The 21,563-nt window shown below is 32.6% G+C and overlaps 3 protein-coding genes and 2 long non-coding RNA genes across 7 annotated transcripts; 1 reads left to right on the top strand and 4 right to left on the bottom strand.

The window, feature by feature from the left end:
* Positions 1-486: 486 nt before the first annotated feature.
* Positions 487-2,382, bottom strand: LOC133824846 (uncharacterized). Of its 2 annotated transcripts, none has more exons than XR_009888581.1 (5): positions 2,265-2,382; positions 1,875-1,957; positions 1,427-1,579; positions 1,205-1,287; positions 487-859 (listed from the first exon to the last, which is right to left on the bottom strand). It is a non-coding gene; the product is annotated as an uncharacterized LOC133824846 (long non-coding RNA). The 2 variants fall into 2 exon arrangements; XR_009888582.1 differs by having other exon boundaries at positions 493-859; positions 1,205-1,278; positions 2,265-2,376.
* A 2,675-nt stretch (positions 2,383-5,057) lies between these two features.
* Positions 5,058-7,649, bottom strand: LOC133824842 (putative disease resistance protein At3g14460). The gene is made up of 3 exons (XM_062257844.1): positions 6,003-7,649; positions 5,787-5,861; positions 5,058-5,410 (listed from the first exon to the last, which is right to left on the bottom strand). Exon 1 carries the CDS (start codon positions 7,419-7,421, stop codon positions 6,075-6,077), a length of 1,347 nt encoding a protein of 448 aa, XP_062113828.1. The 5' UTR covers positions 7,422-7,649; the 3' UTR covers positions 5,058-5,410; positions 5,787-5,861; positions 6,003-6,074.
* Positions 7,650-9,638: 1,989 nt separating this feature from the next.
* Positions 9,639-11,469, top strand: LOC133824848 (uncharacterized). The gene is made up of 2 exons (XR_009888584.1): positions 9,639-10,713; positions 10,810-11,469. It is a non-coding gene; the product is annotated as an uncharacterized LOC133824848 (long non-coding RNA).
* Positions 11,470-12,048: 579 nt separating this feature from the next.
* On the bottom strand, positions 12,049-15,497 carry LOC133824838 (putative disease resistance protein At3g14460). 2 transcript variants are annotated; one of them, XM_062257836.1, is made up of 3 exons: positions 13,015-15,497; positions 12,799-12,882; positions 12,049-12,421 (listed from the first exon to the last, which is right to left on the bottom strand). In XM_062257836.1, exon 1 carries the CDS (start codon positions 15,354-15,356, stop codon positions 13,086-13,088), a length of 2,271 nt encoding a protein of 756 aa, XP_062113820.1. In that variant the 5' UTR covers positions 15,357-15,497; the 3' UTR covers positions 12,049-12,421; positions 12,799-12,882; positions 13,015-13,085. The 2 variants fall into 2 exon arrangements, with proteins under 2 accessions (XP_062113820.1, XP_062113821.1); XM_062257837.1 differs by having other exon boundaries at positions 12,799-12,873.
* LOC133825863 (putative disease resistance RPP13-like protein 1) lies at positions 15,358-16,732 on the bottom strand. The gene is made up of 2 exons (XM_062258756.1): positions 15,458-16,732; positions 15,358-15,390 (listed from the first exon to the last, which is right to left on the bottom strand). The coding sequence occupies exons 1-2, from the start codon at positions 16,730-16,732 to the stop codon at positions 15,358-15,360; spliced, it is 1,308 nt and encodes a 435-aa protein (XP_062114740.1).
* Between the last annotated feature and the right edge of the window lie 4,831 nt (positions 16,733-21,563).

The raw sequence follows: 21,563 nt of genomic DNA, 5'->3' as shown, positions 1-21,563 counted from the left end.
TTTTTGTTTGTTTGGTGTTAATTTAATTGATATATTTTATTAATAAAATAAAATTTTGATTTTTTTGCAAATGTATCATTACACTAAAGAAAGAAATCTGAATTTCAAACTCATTTTAATTTTCATTTTTATAGTCAAGGTGTAACCAAATCATAAATGCTAGATTCTTGTTTATGATAATTTGTTCATTGTTTTCCCTTCAATTGATATGTTGATTTATCTAATTTACTTTCAATATTTGTGGATGATTATGTTCAATATGAGTTTAGTATTTGATTTGAGATCCAAAAAGTGAGAATTGTATGTATATTCTAATTAAATAAAATCATAAGTTGGAGATAACTAAGCATTCAAAAATATTAATTCAACATAATTCACTAATCTCTTCTATATAAAAAATGTGTAGATAACAGCAATTCTTGGTTTTAATGAAATTATTTTAAAATTCTGTCAATTTTAACGGTTTTAAGTAAACTGACATTAACTTTAACAATTTTATTTTAATTGAATTAAAATCATGATAAATGTGTACACAATCTTATAGCTTTTCCCAGTGTGCCTTCCTGTAACGACCCGACTTTTCCTAACTAGACCCACAAAAATACGACTATGACTATTCGGGGTCAACTGGACCCTTGCGATCAACTTTGGTAAAAATCGGACGTTTAAAACTAAATAAACTTTAAAGTAATGCCCCCAATGCCTTCCAAGGAGGATATGACACCGCTTTGGATATTGAATTTCGTCCCAATCTTATAGTTTTTCCAAGTGTGACTTCCATCTCTTGAATTGAATCCATAAACTTGTGAACTTAAAATTACTCCCTCATAGAAGTTGATCTAGCTGTGAATATATTGTTCTGCAAAAGTAAAGATATATACACATAAGTTTTATCATGGGGTATTTAGGCAAAACAAGAACTTCTCTACAAATATTCTCTAAAGAAACTTTGGCCTTTGAAAAATAAAAAGCAAAAAATGATGTTGTTGATACAAATAATCACATCTCTATGTAAACAAACATGTCTATGACTGGGATGGCTAAGGCTTTCAATTTTCATTAATTATTTTACTGAATATCATAAGGGTGACACCTGAGATCAAAAGTAAGAAAATAGTTTACTTGCTTGATGTCTTTTTCCATATGAAATGTGTTTCGAGCCAGAAAAATAAAATCTGAAACTTTTGTATTGAATTTTGCTAACCTGAGTTCCCATTTTGATATTTTGGTCATTCTGAACTGATATGGATTTCAACAGTTGCAGCTCTCATAGTGGTTCTGCAATAACTAACAAAAAGTTTTGAGGATATTTAAAATCATACCTCTCTAGATCAACGATTAATCGAAGAAAAATACATACAAAACATACAAGATTCAAGCAGTGTGATCTGACAATATGAACCCAAACTGTAAATTGTAAACACACCTCATTTAAATTAGTAGCTCATGCACTCCATTGGTTGAACAAACTCAAGTCAGTCCACCGAAAACAGGGCTTTCTTATCGTCATCTGAAATTGTAACAAGGGACTCAAGAGCTTTGGTGAGGATGCAACACTCAACACCAACTTCAATCTAACCTGTTGTGCATATTAATTGAACAACAACTTGTTTGAACAGAAATTCAAACAGTAATAAAAAAATATTAATTGAACTAGGGAATGTTAGAACAATAATAGAATATGTACATCAAGATATATTCACACACCACTCACAACACTCTAAACTCTCTTGTATTCACACACCACACTCAAATTTTTCTTGCTTTTGATTACAAAATGATCAGTAAGTAAAATTCTAAGAGAGGTGACACCCTTTTTTACACACTTGACAAAACTAAGTTAAGAAAACAGAAATAACAGAATTAGCTAAGACCTTTAATTTGGCAACTGATTTCAGCAAGCTTCCTTCTTTACAATTCAAATGTAATGATCTTAGATTCTCAGTTTGCATACAGCCTGTCAAATCAAAGTGAGCAATACATAAGAATATCTACCATAACAAACCACACACAGTAACACTATTTTGTATGATTGAGATAATATTGCACTCTTTAGAAAACAAACGATACTTAAACCGAAACACCTGTCCATGAAAAAGAAAAATGTGCACTTGTGTTGAATAAGCTTTAATTAAGAAAATGAAATAGGCACTCTGAAGTCTTAGTTTCGATATGTAAAAGAAAAATAACAAAAACATCTTGAGACATAAAAAATATGAATAAATAAAACAGTTAGCATCCGAATAACAATATGTAAAACAAACCTGGGAATGTGCTAAAGCCAGACTTTAACGATTAGGCATTGGTTAAGTGGTGAAAGCATGGTGAAGCTGAAATCATCAAAATGAAGAAGTCATAAATATAGAGAATAAAACTGAACAAACAAAATAAATGCATATGAAGATCAAATACATACCTCAATTAATTGATTTAATGTCAAGAGTTGTCTGAATGAGGTAAATGCAAGCTCAAATAAATAAAACATGTGGCATGTGACTAATCTTGCTCGAGTACTCCTTATTCTCACTCTCCTTTGTGTCGTAAATTTTCTTCAGCAGAGGACAATCAATTATACTCAAATAGCAGAGGGATGTCGTAAATAATCAGGTCCTACGTCCAAGGCAGCAGAGTCAACAAGGTCCCTATATAGTCACTCAATCAAACACCACACCTACCTCTCTTTAGTACACATCTTTTAGACTTCAATCTAACCTGCAATACACAATGCATACAACCAAGAAAGCCAAACTGACAGCACTTGTTCAAACCAGAAATTCGAACAGCACTGAACTAGAGAATATTAGAACAATAATAGAATGTGAACAGCAAGATATATAGAGCTGGTTCTTCTCCTCTGCACTAATCTGTAATGGTAGCACAAAACAATGGTGTCACCCTCTTCTATAATATTCTCACTTCCCTGTACAAAGAATTCCCAGAACTCACAACAATCTAATCTCTCTTGTCTTCACACACCACACTCTAAGTTTTCTTGCTTTTGATTACAAAATGATCAGTAAGTAAAAAACAAAGAGAGGTGACACCCTTTTATGCACACTTAACAAAAGCAAGTTAAGAAAACAGAAGTAACAAGACCTTTTATTTGGTAACTGATTTCAACAAGCTTCCTTCAAAATGTTCAATTCTAATGATCTTGCACAAATAGTTCCAACTCTTAGAGTCTCAGTACACAACTCTTAGAGTCTCACTTATTGTACGGGGTGATTGTTTGATTGAAGTAATATTGGTCACTTCAATAAAAAAACTATACTTGAACCAAAACACTTGTCCATGAAAAAGAAAAATGTGCACTGTGTTGGAGCTTAAATTAAGAAATAACATGTTAATTGAAAGAAATAGGCACTCTGAACTCTTAATTCTGATATGTAAAAGAAAAATAACAAAACATCTTGAGACATAAAAATCTCAAAAGTAAAACGATCACTATCCGAAGAACAATAAGTAAAACAGATCAAGGAATGTGCTAAACAAAATAAACACATTGGCAGAGCAAATACATACCGAAGTTATTGTAGTCTAGATGATTGACATGAAATTGTACCAAAATGTTGTGTCAATAAAGTTTGAGATGTTGCCAAGACTTAACCAACAATAACTCAGAGAGAGAGAGATGTGGTGTCGATGATCAAGTACGAACCTTGTGATAAATTTTGTGTTGTAGTAGTTTTCATTGCTGACAACACTAAGTTAAATTAGACGTTACACAAGTTTAATAGCCAAGGCATCTGCAACTTCAATCTTGTGGAATCAATTGATTTGTATTTAATCAGGTTTCATCATGTACTGCAAAGTTTAGTAGCTTCTTAATTAAGATGAAATACTAACACAAAAAAAACACTGTTCTGCTTTAGCATAGCAGATTAAACTAGAATGATGAAAAACTGAGCAAGATACTCAATACAGCAATCCAGTGCAATTTAACATGTGTCTATACATATATACATAAATAAGAAGTAGCTAAATTTACCAATGTTTTACTAAACTTAGTTCTGGTTGATAAAGCTGGTTTCTCACATGAGTTACAGGGGATACAGCGCAAGTCCAAAAGCAAGGATTCAATATTAAAATAAACTACTAAATATGTTTATTCAATAGTTTAAAACATGCTATACAAGGATTCTGTTGGGTTTCAATCCAACACCAAGACTCACAATATAAGCTACACAAGAAGACCAAGTAGAAAAACAGATCACAAAAATAACACACACACACACACACAAGCAAACCAACACAGAACAATTATACTGGTTCAGCCTCAAAGATAATGACCTACATCCAGTCGAGCTCGTCCACTAAATCTCAAAGACGATACAACTTCAACAGGCTACCTGCCTAGCACCATAACTTGCTGACTCGCAAACTAGCTCTGCTTCAATACACAGCATCAACACAATTCTCCAAGTCTCTCAACAACTTCTCTTTCACCAGAAATTACTCTGTCTGAAAAAATTACAAGGACACTTATTCATGTGTCTCCCAATCTTTTGTACAATCCGCTTACACGCATAGAAATTATCATTTGAGTAATTAGGCAGAAACATGGACTCTAACACTTGTGTTTGGGCTGCTTAAGGATTAAGGATCAATATGATATTCAATCCCAGACTTCCTTAGGAGAACTTCTTCTCTGTGACGATATTATTTTGCCAAGAAAATCATCACCAACATGCTCAGCTCAGACACTAACCAAAGAAAGTATCTAACTAAACAGGAAGCCAAAATCATCAAAGAAAAACTGAAGAGCAGCACTTGAGTATTTATAGTTGTTTCCATGTTCTGATCTATATATATATATATATATATATATATATATACATCCTAGCTAGCTGCATATTTCTTATTGAAGTCGATCAAAATTATTAAAGTTTTCCTCTCTAAATCTTTAGGCTGGAGCTACCAATTAATTATGAAAATTCAAAATGCTGTGATTAGAACATGAGAATTCATTAACATATAGAGAGCTATTATAAAGCATAAAACTAACTCCATTTAACCAGCAGATTACTAATTTTATATAATAGAATGTTTAAAAAAAATAAATCCTATAGCTAGCTGTATATTTCTTTTTGGATAATCAATCAAAATTCTTAAGAGTTTTCCTCTCTAAACTCCTGCAAAACCAAGTCAGCCCTGTTCGACAAAAAGGAACGGTAGCCATGTTTAAGCCCATTTTTATTCAGACCTCTAAGTTAAAATTTAGTTAAAATAATATTCACTAATTATTATTCGAACTCTTAATAAAAATTAATTCACAAAATTTGTCTTACATAAAATAAAATAAAATAAAAATTCCAGGTTATTACACTTCCATCTCTTGAAATGAATCCATAGACTTGTGAGCATAAAATTACTCCGTGATAGAAGCTGATCTAGCTGTGAATATATTGTTCTGCAAAAGTAAAGATAGATACACATAAATTTCATCATGGAGTAATTAGGCAAAAGCATAGAATCTTTGTAAATTTCAGAGACAAAACAAGAACTTCTCTACAAATATTCTCCAAAGAAACTTTGGCCTTTGAAAAATGAAAGCAAAAAATGATGTTGTTGATACAAATAATCACATCTCTATGTAAACAAACATGTCTATGACTGGGAGGGCTAAGGCTTTCAATTTTCATTAATTATTTTACTGAATATCATAAGGGTGACACCTGAGATCAAAAGTAAGAAAATGGTTTAATTGCTTGATGTCTTTTTCCATATGAAATGTGTTTCGAGCCAGAAAAATAAAATCTGAAACTTTTGTATTGAATTTTGCTAACCTGAGTTCCCATTTTGATATTTTGGTCCATTCTGAACTGATATGGATTTCAACAGTTGTAGCTCTCACAGTAATTCTGCAATAACTAACAAATAGTTTTGAGGATATGTTAAACAATACAGATAACTATTATCTCTATAGATCAACGATTAATAGAAGAAAAATACAAAGAGATCAATCAATTAATTGTGATTGCCTAAAAAGAGCAAATACATACCTCAATTATTTGATTTAACATTCAGAGTAGTTGTGTGAAAGATTGGGATGTGACTTATGGTAAATGCAAAGCTCAAATAATATCGACATGTGGTATATGATTAATCTTTCTCCAGTACTCCTTATTCTCACTATCCTTTGTGTCGTAAATTTTCTTCAGCAGAGGACAACGAATTATCTGCAAAAAGCTGAGGGAGGATGGAAACCCTTCTTCTGATAATGTCTGCAACTCAGGGCACGACAAGATGTAAAGTCGTTGCAAGGAGGTGAGTTGACTCAGCCCATTTTTGTCCAGGCCTCTAAGAATTGAAAATGTATCGATAGCAAGAGAGGTGACAGTGGCAGGCAGTAGTCCTTCCTCCGGAAATGATTCCAAATCTTCTTCATCTCCTTCAACTATAACATTTCTGAGATTGGGTAATGTTTGCCAATTCGATTTTATCCTCAAAAGTTGATGATAGTTTATCCTAAGTGTAGACAAACTAATGGGCAGACCACCTTCAGGAATAGTCTCTACCAACGGACAACCTCTCATTTCCAAAGATTTCAAAGATGAGAGGGAAGTCATCTTCTCAGGCAACCACTTCAATTCAGGGCAAAGAGAAATCCGAAATTCTCTCAGTTTGGGAGCAATAAGTCCACCATTTGGGAAAGACACAAAGCTACAACAACAAGAGATAGACAGAAAAGTTAGTTCCCGACATTGACCATCGGACATTGAGAGGGCTTCAAAGTAATCGCAGTCGTATATATCAAGAGTTCGGAGAGTGGGAAATAAATCCATATGGAATGATCTAAAGGATGACCCACAGTTTCTCAAAGTAAGTGACTGAAGAGGAGTGAGAGTGGTAAGCAAACTTCCAGTCGAAGAAGAAGGATTCATTGCCTTTATTGCCTCGTACAATGATTCCACATTTTCCAATTTCGTAATTCCCATTTCTGTGACACAAGGTAATCTTGGGATATTTAAAGCACACTGCTCATCTGCATCAATTTCAATCTTTGTTAATGAAGGAAGGAAGCGAGGCAATTCCCCAATGAGCTTAGGACAATATTTAATCTCAAGTGTTTTGAGCTTTCCATATGTTGCTGCATCTTCAGTTTGCATTGAGTGCCATTGCTTCCATGCTGACATGTGCTCGAAAATTAAGATTTCCAACGATGAAAATGGCTTCTTCTTCGCAGAACTATTCCCGTAAAACTCAGCACCCACAGTCGTTACTGAATCAAAAGCTGAAATGTGTAGAATTTTTAGTGAAGGCAGTTGCCCAAGTGGTGGTAAATTGGAGCAATGCCGACTCCCCCTAAGATTTATGTCAACAATGTTGCTGAACGAATCATCCCCAACCCAATTTGGAAATTTTGTCCCTGGATAACCAAGAATCTCGATCTGCTTCAACGTTGTGTTAGGTGAAAGCATTTCAAGCACAACCTCTCCATGCTTCGGATCAACAACAACATCATTAACAACCCATTTCAAACTCAATTTCTCAAGTTTCTTCTTATCCAGTACATTGACTCCATCTGATGCTTTGGTAATACTGACCACATTTTCTAACTTCTGAATGGAAAGTTCTCCGCGTAGACTTGAAAGTTTTGCCAACTCTTCTATTTTAGCACCACTATCCTTTCCCACAACACAACGAATGTTGTCAACATTTGGAGTTTCGTCAATTTACTTATTTGACTTGGCATCTCTACTAGCCCAGCGTTGTTGATAATAAGATGTCTCAGATTAATGAGATGATGCATATCTTTGGGGAGAGTTTCAAGTAGACGACAATTTTTTAATTTCAATGTCTGTAAATTGTACAATACAGTTATAGATTCGGGCAACATCACAATCTTGGTGCCAGAAAGGTCTAAATAGCGAAGATATTTTAGATCACCGATTGAATCAGCCAAATCAGTGATACCACAATATCGAAAAGATAAAACTTTCAAACACTTCAACATCGGCAGCAAATCGTGCACTACTTCCTTAGGAACCAATGAATCACCAAAACCAGAACTTATTGACAAAAGGGTTCGCAAACGAGTAGCTTTAAAATCATAAGTAGATATCTTATCACCATAACAAAGGACTTCCCCGAAACATCCAAGGTGACGAGTCTTCTTCTCAAACTTATCAATATCTTCATTATGCTCTAACAAACAACAATATTTTCCAGAAACAGCTCTAGCCAAATCAACTATAAGATCATGCATACCAAAATAAGAATTAGTCGTCGAGTATTTGGTGTTCACTTGAAAAAATGACAGAGATACTAGTTCATCGAAATACTCATCACCAACTTCTTCCATTCTTCTATTCCCCTCCGAATGCATCACGAGATTTTCTGCCATCCATATTAAGACCAACTCTTGTCTTTCAAATACATAACCTTTTGGGAATATTGAACAATAAGCAAAACACTTTTTCAAGTGTGCAGGAAGATAGTGGTAGCTCACTTCTAAAGCTGCAGGAAGAATCTTGCTCCTTTTATCTGTCAGCTCCCAAATATTACTCTTTTCTATTTGTTCCCATCTCTCAGCATCCAACGTCGATCTCAAGAGCCCTCCTAGAACTTTAGCAGCTAAAGGCAAGCCATTACATTTCTTAACAACTTCTCTGCCGATACTTTCTAGTTTTGGATTCTCAATAAACATATCAAAAAATTATGTTTGCTATAGTTAATACAAAGTCTACCCAACCATCTGAACAAACAAAAAAAATTATTGTTAAGAATATATTTTTAGTAGCATTTAATACATGAATAAGTTTTCAAAATTAATAAAAGAGAAATGTAAAGTCTCAAATTGTTTAGAAAGTAAATATTTCTTTTTGCTTAAATACTTACACTTATAACAACTAACACACTAAGTTTATTGTAGAGTTTTATGATCTTAAAAGTAAAACTAAAATTATTATTATTTAAATACAATTATTTAGTTAATTATTTTACTATAAAAAAAGTCTAAAATTTTAATAGTTTGTTTAAAATTTTAACAATTTTGTCTACATATAAGTAAAAAAATATTATACGTACATACAATACATATATATAAGTAAAATTTGGTTTTTGGTATGAAACTTTGATAAACTAATATTATTATATGTTAGTATAAAGTTGAGCTATTAGACAGCTCAAAATAAAATAAAAAAATCTCAACTAATTTTATTATTTATTTTTATTTAGTGCTTATTCTTTTTTAATAATTATTTACATTTATCTAGTTTCTAATGAATTATTCTTTTAGGAAATAATTATACTCATATTTAAATTTATATATATTTTTAGAAATTTTGAATTATTTACGATGTCGAAATTGCAACTCAAATATTTTGTTATACTCGTGTATAAAAAATTATACACCTGTGCAACATAAATATTTGAACTCTATTTTTGGTACCCTAAATTATTCAAAATTTCTTAAAAATTTATGTGATGTCTGTTATGACTACAATGTACATAATTATATTAAACATAATTAAGACACTAATTATCTACGTACAAAAAAATATAAATAGTACACCGGTAACCTCTGTAAGGGGGAATTTCTCGTAATTTTTTTTTACCCCCACCCCACTGTACTGTCACTGGCTCCACCACTGATGGTAAATGACAATATGTATATAGATAAAAAAAATATCTTCTGTATATAACAATATACAATATTTTGAATATGCAATTAACCTCTTCATTCCAGTAACTTTGAATATCTTGTGTATCACCAACGAAAGCCCCGGGATAAAATCATCATTCCAGTAACTTTTCCTCTAGTAATTTACTAAATAACCCTCTTCTCAACACGTGGCGTCTTCTTATTCGTTAAGAAAAGTACAATGAAGAAACCGCGTCTTAGCTAGCTCTACAGAAATAACCAGACAGACTAGATCTGACATGAAATTGTACCAAATGTTGTGACAATAAAGTTTGAGATGTTGCCAAGACTTAACCAACAATAACTCAGAGAGAGAGAGAGAGAGATGTGGTGTCGATGATCAAGTACGAACCTTGTGATAAATTTTAGTAGCTTCTTAATTAAGATGAAATACTAACACAAAAAAAGCACTGTTCTTCTTTAGCATAGCAGATCCAACGTCGATCTCAAGAGCCCTCCTAGAACTTTAGCAGCTAAAGGCAAGCCATTACATTTCTTAGCTACTTCTTTGCCGATACTTTCCAATCTTGGATTCTCAATAAACATATCAAGATTTCCACGAGAGGCGTGTTTCGCAAACAGTTCCCAACACTCATCTTTTGATAATTCTTTAAGATAGTGTGGATCAACAGTTCCAATGCTATCCGCAACTGTTTTGTTTCTTGTTGTCACTATTATTTTGCTGCCTCTTACCCCATTATTGAAAGGCTTCAGGTCCTACGTCCAAGGCAGCAGAGTCAACAAGGTCCCTATATAGTCACTCAATCAAACACCACACCTACCTCTCTTTAGTACACATCTTTTAGACTTCAATCTAACCTGCAATACACAATGCATACAACCAAGAAAGCAAAACTGACAGCACTTGTTCAAACTGACAGTAATTTAAAATTTATCATATCTTGTCAGTTCCATTCTTTAATGTTACACAACTTAATTCGTTGGATTTAGCAATTTTATTATGTTTGATGATGTTTACTAGTTTGTATTAGATATGAGGATCAATAATATTTGATATGAAACATCCTATCCTTGTGATTACTACTACTTCATCACCAATGATTAAGGTAAGTAAAATTTTCAATCTTGGTTGACACCTTCTGCCAAATCATGCATGCTTTTCAGTTGTAATTATTCCCAATGTCTATCTGAATCTGATGCAGATATCATCCACAACATGAAAGAGACAAGAATAATCAAAGGGAGGAGCTTTGAAGCATTCTATAATGTAAGAGTTTCTGGCTTACAAAATATCACCACCATAGAATGCCTAAAATTAGTAATCTGCAGGTTTAAGAGTGATAATTTATCAGTTTTGATCTTTTCTTTTTTTACTTTATTTATAGTAGTTTGTGTCGGTGGAGGTATTTTTGAGGTTAAATGAACCAACTGCCAAAAGAACATAGCTCTCAAGTATCTCAAATCAATTGCTCCTCACCTCACATGATGATGTCTCTATTGGATTTAACAATAGATCTCATCTTAGCTATAAGAAGAGCAAATTTTACAGCACTTTCCACATTCAACAAAGAATTATAAAAATATATATAGATCGGATCGGATTGCAAATAAGGTTGAAACTCAATCTCAACTGTTCACCTAACTTTGTTCTCATTGCATGGAAGAGGGGCCAGAAGAACCATCTTCTCTAGCAACAGCACAGCTACTGGGACTCTACAACCTAACTCTCACTTCAGCAAAATGACTCTGAAACAATTACAAGGATACCTTTTTAATGTCTCTTAATCTTTTGTACTCTACTCCCTATTTGTAATAAAACAGTAAATCATTGATGATTATAATGATAATGATATTTTCTTTTCCCACAGTGCCTTCCATCTCTTGAATTAATGATAGAAACTGATACAATTGTGAATTGCAATGCAAAAGTAAAGACTTACACGCATAGAAATTATCATTTGAGTAATTAGGCAGAAACATGGACTCTAACACCTGTGTTTGGGCTGCTTAAGGATCAATATGATATTCAATCCCAGACTTCCTTGGGAGAACTTCTTCTCTATGAGGATATTATTTTGCCAAGAAAATCATCACCAACATGCTCAGCTCAGACACTAACCAAAGAAAGTATCTAAGTAAACAGGAAGCCAAAATCATCAAAGAAAAACTGAAGAGCAGCACTTGAGTATTTATAGTTCTTTCCATGTTCTGATCTATATAGATATATATATATATATACATCCTAGCTAGCTGTATATTTCTTATTGAAGTCAATCAAAATTATTAAAGTTTTCCCTCTCTAAATCTTTAGGCTGGAACTACCAATAAATTATGAAAATTCAAGAACATGAGAATTCATTAACATATAGAGAGCTATTATAAAGCATAAAACTAACTCCATTTAACCAGCAGATTACTAATTTTATATAATAGAATGATTAAAAAAAAAAAATTCCTATAGCTAGCTGTATATTTCTTTTTCGATAATCAATCAAAATTCTTAAGAGTTTTCCTCTCTAAACTCCTGCAAAACCAAGTCAGCCCTGTTCGACAAAAAGGAACGGTGGCCATGTTTAAGCCCATTTTTATTCAGACCTCTAAGTTAAAATTTAGTTAAAATAATATTCACTAATTATTATTCGAACTCTTAATAAAAATTAATTCACAAAATTTGTCTTACATAAAATAAAATGTAAAATAAAATAAAAAAAAAATTCCGGGTTATTACACTTCCATCTCTTGAAATGAATCCATAGACTTGTGAACATAAAATTACTCCATGATAGAAGCTGATCTAGCTGTGAATATATTGTTCTGCAAAAGTAAAGATAGATACACATAAATTTCATCATGGAGTAATTAGGCAAAAGCATAAAATCTTTGTAAATTTCAGAGACAAAACAAGAACTTCTCTGCAAATATTCTCCAAAGAAACTTTGGCCTTTGAAAAAGAAAAAGCAAAAAATGATGTTGTTGATACAAATAATCACATCTCTACGTAAACAAACATGTCTATGACTAGGATGGCTAAGGCTTTCAATTTTCATTAATTATTTTACTGAATATCATAAGGGTGACACCTGAGATCAAAAGTAAGAAAATGGTGTACTTGCTTGATGTCTTTTTCCATATGAAATGTGTTTCGAGCCAGAAAAATAAAATCTGAAACTTTTGTATTGAATTTTGCTAACCTGAGTTCCCATTTTGATATTTTGGTCCATTCTGAACTGATATGGATTTCAACAGTTGTAGCTCTCATAGTAATTCTGCAATAACTAACAAATAGTTTTGAGGATATGTAAAACAATACCGATAACTATTATCTCTCTAGATCAACGATTAATAGAAGAAAAATACGAAGAGATCAATCGATTAATTGAGATTGCCTAAAAAGAGCAAATACATACCTCAGTTATTTGATTTAACATTCAGAGTAGTTGTGCGAAAGATTGGGATGTGACGTATGGTAAATGCAAGCTCAATAAAATACAACACGTGGCATGTGACTAATCTTGCTCGAGTACTCCTCCTTATTCTCACTCTCCTTTGTGTCGTAAATTTTCTTCAGCAGAGGACAATACCATATCTGCAAAGAGCTGAGGGAGGTTGGAAACCCTTCTTCTGATAATGTCTGCAACTCAGAGCACCGCCAGATGTGAAGTTGTTGCAAGGAGGTGAGTTGACTCAGCCCATTTTTGTCCAGGCCTCTAAGTTTTGGAAAGTAATTGATAGAAAGAGAGGTGATAGTGGCAGGCAGTAGTCCTTCCTCCGGAAATGATTCCAAATCTTCTTTATATCCTTCAACTGTAACATTCCTGAGATGGGGTAATGTTTGCCGATTCCATTTCATCCTCAAAAGTTGATGATAGTTTATCCAAAGTTTAGACAAACTAATGGGCAGACCACCTTCAGGAATAGTCTCTACCAACAGACAACCTCTGATTGTCAAATCTTTCAAAGATGAGAGGGAAGTCATCTTCTCAGGCAACCACTTCAATTTAGGGCAAAGAAAAATATAAAATATTCTCAGTTTGGGAGCAATAAGTCCACCATTTGGGAAAGACACAAAGCTATCACAACAAGAGATAGACAGAGAAGTTAGTTCCTGACATTGACCACCAGACATTGAGAGGGCTTCAAAGTAATCGCAGTAGCTTATTTCAAGAGTTCGGAGAGTGGGAAATAAACCCATATGGAAGGATCTAAAGGATGACCCACAGTTACTCAAAGTAAGTGACTGAAGAGGAGTGAGAGTGGTAAGCAAACTTCCAGTCGAAGAAGAAGGATTCATTGCCTTTATTGCCTCGTACAATGATTCCACATTTTCCAATTTTTTAATCCTCATTTCTGTGACACAAAGTAATCTTGGGATATTTAAAGCACACTGCTTATCTGCATCAATTTCAATCTTTGTTAATGAAGGAAGGAATCGAAGCAAATCCCCAATGAGCTTAGGACAATTAGAAATATAAAGTGTTTTGAGCTTTCCATATGTTGCTGCATCTTCAGTTTGCATTGAATGCCATTGCTCCCATGATGACATCCTGCTGAAGCTTAAGGTTTCCAATGATGAAAATGGCTTCTTCTTCGCAGTACTATTCCCGTAAAACTCAGCACCCACAGTCGTTACTGAATCAAAACCTAAAATGTAAAGAATTTTTAGTGAAGGCAGTTGTCCAAGAGGAGGTAGATTGGAGCAACGTCGACACGTATCAAGCCTTACTTCAACAATGTTGCTGAATGAATCATCCCCAACCCAATTTGGAAATTTTGTGCCTGGATAACCAAGAATCTTGATCTGCTTCAACATTGTGTTAGGTGAAAGCATTTCAAGCACACACTCTCCATGTTTTGGATCAACAACAACATCATCAGCAGTCCATACCAAACTCAATTTCTCAAGTTGCTTCTTATTTAGTACATTGACTTGATCCGATGCTTTGGTAATATTGGCCACATTTTCTAACTTCTTAATGGAAAGCTCTCCTTGTAGACTCGGAAGTTTTGCCAACTCTTCTATTTTAGCACCACTATCCTTTCCCACAGCGAATGTTGTCAACATTTGGAGATTCATCAATTTACTTATTTGGCTCGGCATATCTACTAGGCTAGCGTTGCTGATAATAAGATGTCTCAAATTAATGAGATGATGCATATCTTTAGGCAGAGTTTGAAGTTGATAACAATTTTCTAATTTCAATGTCTGTAAATTGTACAATACAGTTACAGATTCGGGCAACATCACAATCTTGGTGCCAGAAAGGTCTAAATAACGAAGATATTTTAGATCACCGATTGAATCGGCCAAATCAGTGATATTACTACCATGAAAAGATAAAACTTTCAAACACTTCAACTTCGGCAGCAAATCGTGCACTACTTCCTTAGGAACCAATGAACCACCAAAACCAGATCTTATTGACAAAAGGGTTCGCAAACGAGTAGCTTTAAAATCATAAGTAGATATCTTATCACCATAACAAAGGACTTCCGTGGCACATCCAAGGTGACGAGTCTTCTTCTCAAACTTATCAATATCTTCATTATGCTCTAACAAACAACAATATTTTCCAGAAACAGCTCTAGCCAAATCTACTATAAGATCATGCATATCGAAATAAGAATCAGTCGAGTAGTCGGTGTTCGCTTGAAAAAATGACAGAGATACTAGTTCATCGAAATACTCATCACCAACTTCTTCCATTCTTCTATTCCCCTCTGATGCATCACGAGATTTTCTGCCATCCATATTAAGACCAACTCCTGTCTTTTAAATAAATAACCTTTTGGGAATATTGAACAATAAGCAAAACACTTTTTCAAGTGTGCAGGAAGATAGTGGTAGCTCACTTCTAAAGCTGCAGGAAGAATCTTGCTCCTTTTATCTGTCAGCTCCCAAATATTACTCTTTGCTATTTGTTCCCACTTCTCAGCATCCAACGTTGATCTCAAGAGCCCTCCTAGAACTTTAGCAGCTAAAGGCAAGCCATTACATTTCTTAGCAACTTCTCTGCCAATACTTTCCAATCTTGGATTCTCATTAAACATATTAAGATTTCCCCGAGAAGCATGTTTTGCAAATAGTTTCCAACACTCATCTTTTGATAATTCTTTGAGATAGTATGGATCGACAGTTCCAATGCTATCGGCAACTGTCTTGTTTCTTGTTGTTACTACTATTTTGCTGCCTTTGGCTCCATCCTTGAAAGGCTTCATCACTTCCTTCCACTGAACATAATCATCCGCCCAAGCATCGTCTAGAACAATCAAAAACTTTTTTCCCATTAACTTCTTTGCCAAGTTGACTTGAAGCGAATTCAAATCCATGTCATTACGAGCATCATCCGGAGCTACTTGTCGAAGAATGGTTTTTGTCACAGCCATGGCGTCAAATTTATCAGAAACGTACACCCAGACCTTCAGTTCAAACATCTTCATCACTTCTTCATCATTGAAAAGGGTTTGAGCAAGGGTAGTTTTTCCAATCCCACCCATTCCCACTATGGGAATGACATCACATATCTTTTGATCACCGCATACATCATCTGACATTAATAACTTCATTAAAGCATCCTTGTCATTCTCTCTACCATAAACTTCAGGTTCATCCGGCAGTGAAGTCTTAACAAACAACATTTCTGATGGTTTCACCTCAACAACATTGTTTTCTAGATTCAAGATTCCAATTTGATTTGCCAACAACTCCAATCTCAGAAGAATCTCTTCCATATCGGTGTTTCTTTTACGATCAATTGAATTCGAAGGTTTGGAGAAGAAACGAGAGAGTAACTTACTTGCCTTTCTTCTTGCTTTCCTTGACTCAGCAGCTTTCTTCGGTTTGAGAGCATCATATTCAACATCGCCAAAGAAGTCCTCAGCATCATCCACAGCGTCGAGAAGATCGTCCAGCCACATCTCCACAGCAGGGTTTTTGATTTTCTTGTTCTCCACCTCGAAACGAACAGCAGCGAGACAGTTGAACGTTGACTTCAGCTTGAAAAGCCTCTCAGAAACACAACTTTGATTTCCCTTGAAGAAGAACTCCTCAACATAAGGAGAAGCTATCTTTTCCAGCAAAAAATCAAAAGAAGCAGAGAGAAAAGCACCGATCACAAGTTCAGCCATGTCTCACTTCACTTCAGTAGCTAACTCAGTTTTGTTAAAGGTTCACAAAAAACTTAAAGCAATGGCAATATGAAAATATGACTGTAATGACAACGAAATGATAAAAGAAGAGTATAATAATTCTTTATCAAAAGTTGAGTTGTTCATTTTATGTTATAATATTCATCCAATTGTATATAATGTATTAATATTAATATTAATATTGGTGGAAGAGCTCATCTCCTTGATCTAAGCTATAACAGCCTGTATTATGACAATAATATATTCCAACTATCAATATAAATAAATTACAAAACAAAGTCTTGTCGTATATTAAAACATAAAGTCAACATATAATAAAATATAAACTAGTAGTTATGATAATTTGTTTTTTTATTATTATTTTAATTGATCGGGTTGCAATTTTAATTTTTTGCGATCCTTACTATTAGAATAAATAGTATTTTTGCCTCCTGAACTATGATCATCGTGTCCCCGAATAATTTGCGATGTTAAAAATTCCTTCCGAACTATGCACGTTACTGAAATATAGGACTTTTGTTAGATTTCGTCCTAGGTGGCCAACAGAATGATGATATAGTATTTTGTCTCATGATGTGGCAGTGCCATGGGTAGAATAATTGGAAATTTTGCCCCCCGAACTTTGACCACTACCAAATTGTGCCTTTTTTATAAAAAATATATATATGTTTTTTCTTAAAAATAATAATTAAATCCTTAATAAATAAAAAAAAATTAATTATCAACAAATAACTATTTTTTTTTTTTTTTACAATATTAATTAAAACTATTTTAGAATGAACATTTAAAATAAATACTAAAACAAAGAAAAAAAATTTAATTAAAGAGGTGGACGAAATACTTAAATAAATTAATAAAAATTTTAATTTAAGAGGAGGACAAAGGGGAAAAAACTTTGTCTTATGATTTATTTTTAATTTTATATTTAAATATATTTATTTTATATAGTAAAAGAAAAGAAAAAGTACAAAAAAAATATTTTCTATTAATTAGATTTTTATTTTTTGAGTATTTGAATTTTATTTAATTAATTTGAAACTTTTAGGATTGATTATTTTCTTAATCTTTTGAAATGATTTTTTTTTAAAATTTAAGGATTTAATTATCATTTTTTAAATTAAATTAGTTTTAATAAAAATGACACAATTTGGTAGTGGTCAAAGTTCGGGGGAAAAAAATTCTAATTATTCTACACATGGCACTGCCACATCAAGAGACAAAATGCTATATCATCATTCTGTTAGCCACCTAGGACGAAATCTAACAGAAGTCTCATATTTCAATAACGTGCATAGTTCGGGGGGAATTTTTAACATCACAAATTATTCGGGGGGCACGATCATACAGTGGTCATAGTTCGGGGGTAAAAATGCTATTTATTCTTATTATAATTAGGGTATATACCATTTTGGACACCGTGTTTTGTCTCATTATCTGTTCAGACTCTATATTTTAATAAATTACTTTTTAGACCTTGTGTGTTTGTAAAATGGTTCAAATAGAATCATAAAAGACAAAATAATAGTGCTTCACCATTGAAATAATTACCAAAATAATTGTTGAAGTACTAGCTAATTACCATATAAGAGGATATGAGAATATATAAGAGAAGTTTACATAAATATTGGAAAAATATATATAGTTTCTAAATTTATGGGAAAAAAAAAATTGTACAAAACATGGTAAGTTTTGGAAAAATAGTTTAAAATATGGTAAATAAATTACCATAAACTTAATTCTCTTATTTTCTCTTCTCTCCTCACGATCTCTCTCTCTTCATATCATTTCTTTCTTTCTCCTCCTCATTTCTTCCTTATTTCTTATTTTCTTTCTCACGATCTCTCCTCAGATTTCTTCCGGCGATGCTACCTTCGCCGCTGCCTCCGACGACGACGACGAACTGATTTTCTTCTTCTTCTTCTTCTTCGATCTTTCTTATTCTTCTTTTTCTTTCTTCAAATCTAGTTTTATTCTTTTTCTTCTTTTTCACATCTGATTTTGAACTTCATATTCAATTTTTCTGGGTTTTTTTTTTCTTTCTAAATCTGTTTAAGTAACCAGGTACTTGACTTCATATTTGATTTAATTTAAGAAATGTACTTAAGAAAAGTTGACTGCTATTATTTAGTGTAGACTAGGGTAGTATAAGAAGCTAGGTAGTTGAATATTTTAGGGTACTTTTAACATATGAAATCTTAGGTTAGCTGATTAGTTTTTTTGGTTGAAAAGGGCAAAAGTTGTCAAAAGGTTCTTCTCTGTGATGTTTAGATCAATTGGATATAGGTTTAGCAGCCAAACGTTCATCAAATAAGGTTCTAACATAAATATTTATGTGTTTATTAATTATTTAAAAAAATAGAACTAGAACGTTTGCTAAAAAAATGTATCAATAGGTTTACAAAATTTATTCAGAATACAAGTACAAGACATAAAAAAACAAGCAAACAAAACTTTTGATTTTTCTGGGTTTTTTTTTTCCAAATCTGTTTAAGTAACTAGGTTCCATGACGCCTGAATCATTTTATTCATATCAGATTTTTTTTAAACCTAAATGTAACCAGTTACAATAGCGATTAATTTAGATTCTTTTGTTTAGATTTGATTTTGTTTTCACACCTGACTAAGCAACCAAGTACCATAGCAATTGATTATTTTTTTTAGATTTGATTTTTTTTTCAAATCTCGCTGTAACCAGTTACGATTATCAATTTAGATTTTTTAGTAATGTGACAATAACTGGTTACTACTATCAATTTTAACTGTCGTGGCAAGTACTCGAGTGAAAGAAGAAGAAGAAGATAACCAGTTACTCCTATTAAAATAACTCATTGATAACTAGTTACTGAGCCAAACCTAAAAAAATAACTCAGAAATATTTTTAAAATTCTCAATTTTTGTTGGCTTATTTATTTCATGTTTAAAATATTTTTAGGTTGAAACAAGTTTTTCCACTTGTGGAACTAAAATGACTAAAATAAAGCAAACATATCAGTGGAACTAGCTGCCAGTACTACATATATTAAAGCAAACATTTGGGTATCTGTGTATTATATGTTTTGTGTTATCATACTTGTTGGCTAGTTTGATAATAAGACTGTAATAATGTCACCATAACTTGCCAAGAAATACTTGATGTTTTCAATAAAATTATATGAAACGTTTTAGAAAAGTGGTCTGTATACATGAACATCCACAGACTATTCATAATATTAGCACAAACTTGTTAATTTTTTTTGGGGACAAAATTGTTGCACCATCGAAGGGGTGAGCTATAACACTGTATGCAAAGCAAAGAAATAACAGCAAAATTACATGAGAAGGCAACCAAAGAGATCTCACATATCCATTTCGTTGGTCTGGAGGAATTAATCTAATGCCTCAGAAGCAATCAATCACAGATTTGATGGTTTTTTTTAACCGACTATCGCTTGCCAAACCGAAACACAGGGAAAATGTTGATCAAGATCAGTGATCAATGATCCACTTCTAACTTTTGTCTTCTTCCATTAGAGGATCGTTTTGAGTACCTCATTGGACTAATCATTCTGCAATCTCTCCCTCCTCTAATTCATCCTCTGCAGTGAAGTTTTTTCTGTGACAGGTCTCTTCCCTGTTAAGTATTCCTTCCAAACCAAAAAAAAAGGAAAACAAAAGTAATGATTACCCCGATAAATTTATAATTATATATGTTTTTATATTATAAATGAGGAATATGTGCGTTGTTGGTTTCTGTTTCTTTTTTTTTTTTTGTTCCGCTGGTCTTTCAAATAATTGTGCTACAAGTAAGCAACTGAGTCGAAAGAAATGATAAAAATTAACACAAATAAATTAAAATTATTAAAAAAAATAAAAAATAGGTACCAAAAAAAGTATAAATGATAAAATATGGTCTACAAATAAAGTTTTACAAATATATGGGAAAAAAGCTCCCATAAAATTGTAAATAAAAAAAATATGCCATAAAAAACTTTAAAAAAAAACTGCCATATTTTTCAAAGTTTATAAAAAATTCTCATATTTGGTGTAATTTCCTCAATATATAATGATTATAAAGCAAAGCAAATAACAAAGCAATATTCTTGGGCTTTTCACACAAATTTTTGGTCAGATTCACTAGTGGCATTTAGAAATGATATTATTATTTAGTTTTGATGATATTTATAATTTGAATAATATTTGTGGTAAATGTGATTTACGAGTGTAACTAAAAGAGTAACACACTTAATAACAAATGTAATTTTTGTAGAAACACTTAATAATAAAAGTGTAAAATACATTTAGTTTTGTTATGACTAAATATATATATATATATATGATAGGTTGTGACTAAAAATACATTTTTAAGAACTTGTGACAAAATATTGTTTTTTAATTCATTTTGAGTAAAAGTGAGGTTTATTTATAACTAAAAAGTTGCAATAATTTTATTTTATTTTTTCGAAGAATTTTGTAGTGAGAGTTGGAGATACCATTTTTAAAGAAACAACTCTATCAAAATATACCAATGTCATGATATTGTCTTGTTAAGGAACAAGAATTAAAACAAAAAAAATATTTGAGAGTATGAAACAGATCAGATGTTAGGAAGTCAACATGTAGAACATGTCCCATATTAACAAATTCTATTCATTCAAAACAACCATCTATCTTACTTGGTGGTTGGCCTAATCATAGCAGCAAATTGTTATGTCTAATCACTTTGTTTGGTCATCTTTTGGAAAAGCCTTCACTGCAAGCATAACTCCAAAAGATCATCACTTGAGAAATACCAAAATAATCAAGAATTAAAAGCATAAGAATCAAAATCAAA

Source organism: Humulus lupulus, chromosome 3, assembly GCF_963169125.1.
Source record: "Humulus lupulus chromosome 3, drHumLupu1.1, whole genome shotgun sequence".
Lineage (NCBI taxonomy): Eukaryota > Viridiplantae > Streptophyta > Magnoliopsida > Rosales > Cannabaceae > Humulus > Humulus lupulus.
This window is presented reverse-complemented; position numbering and strand designations above follow the sequence as displayed.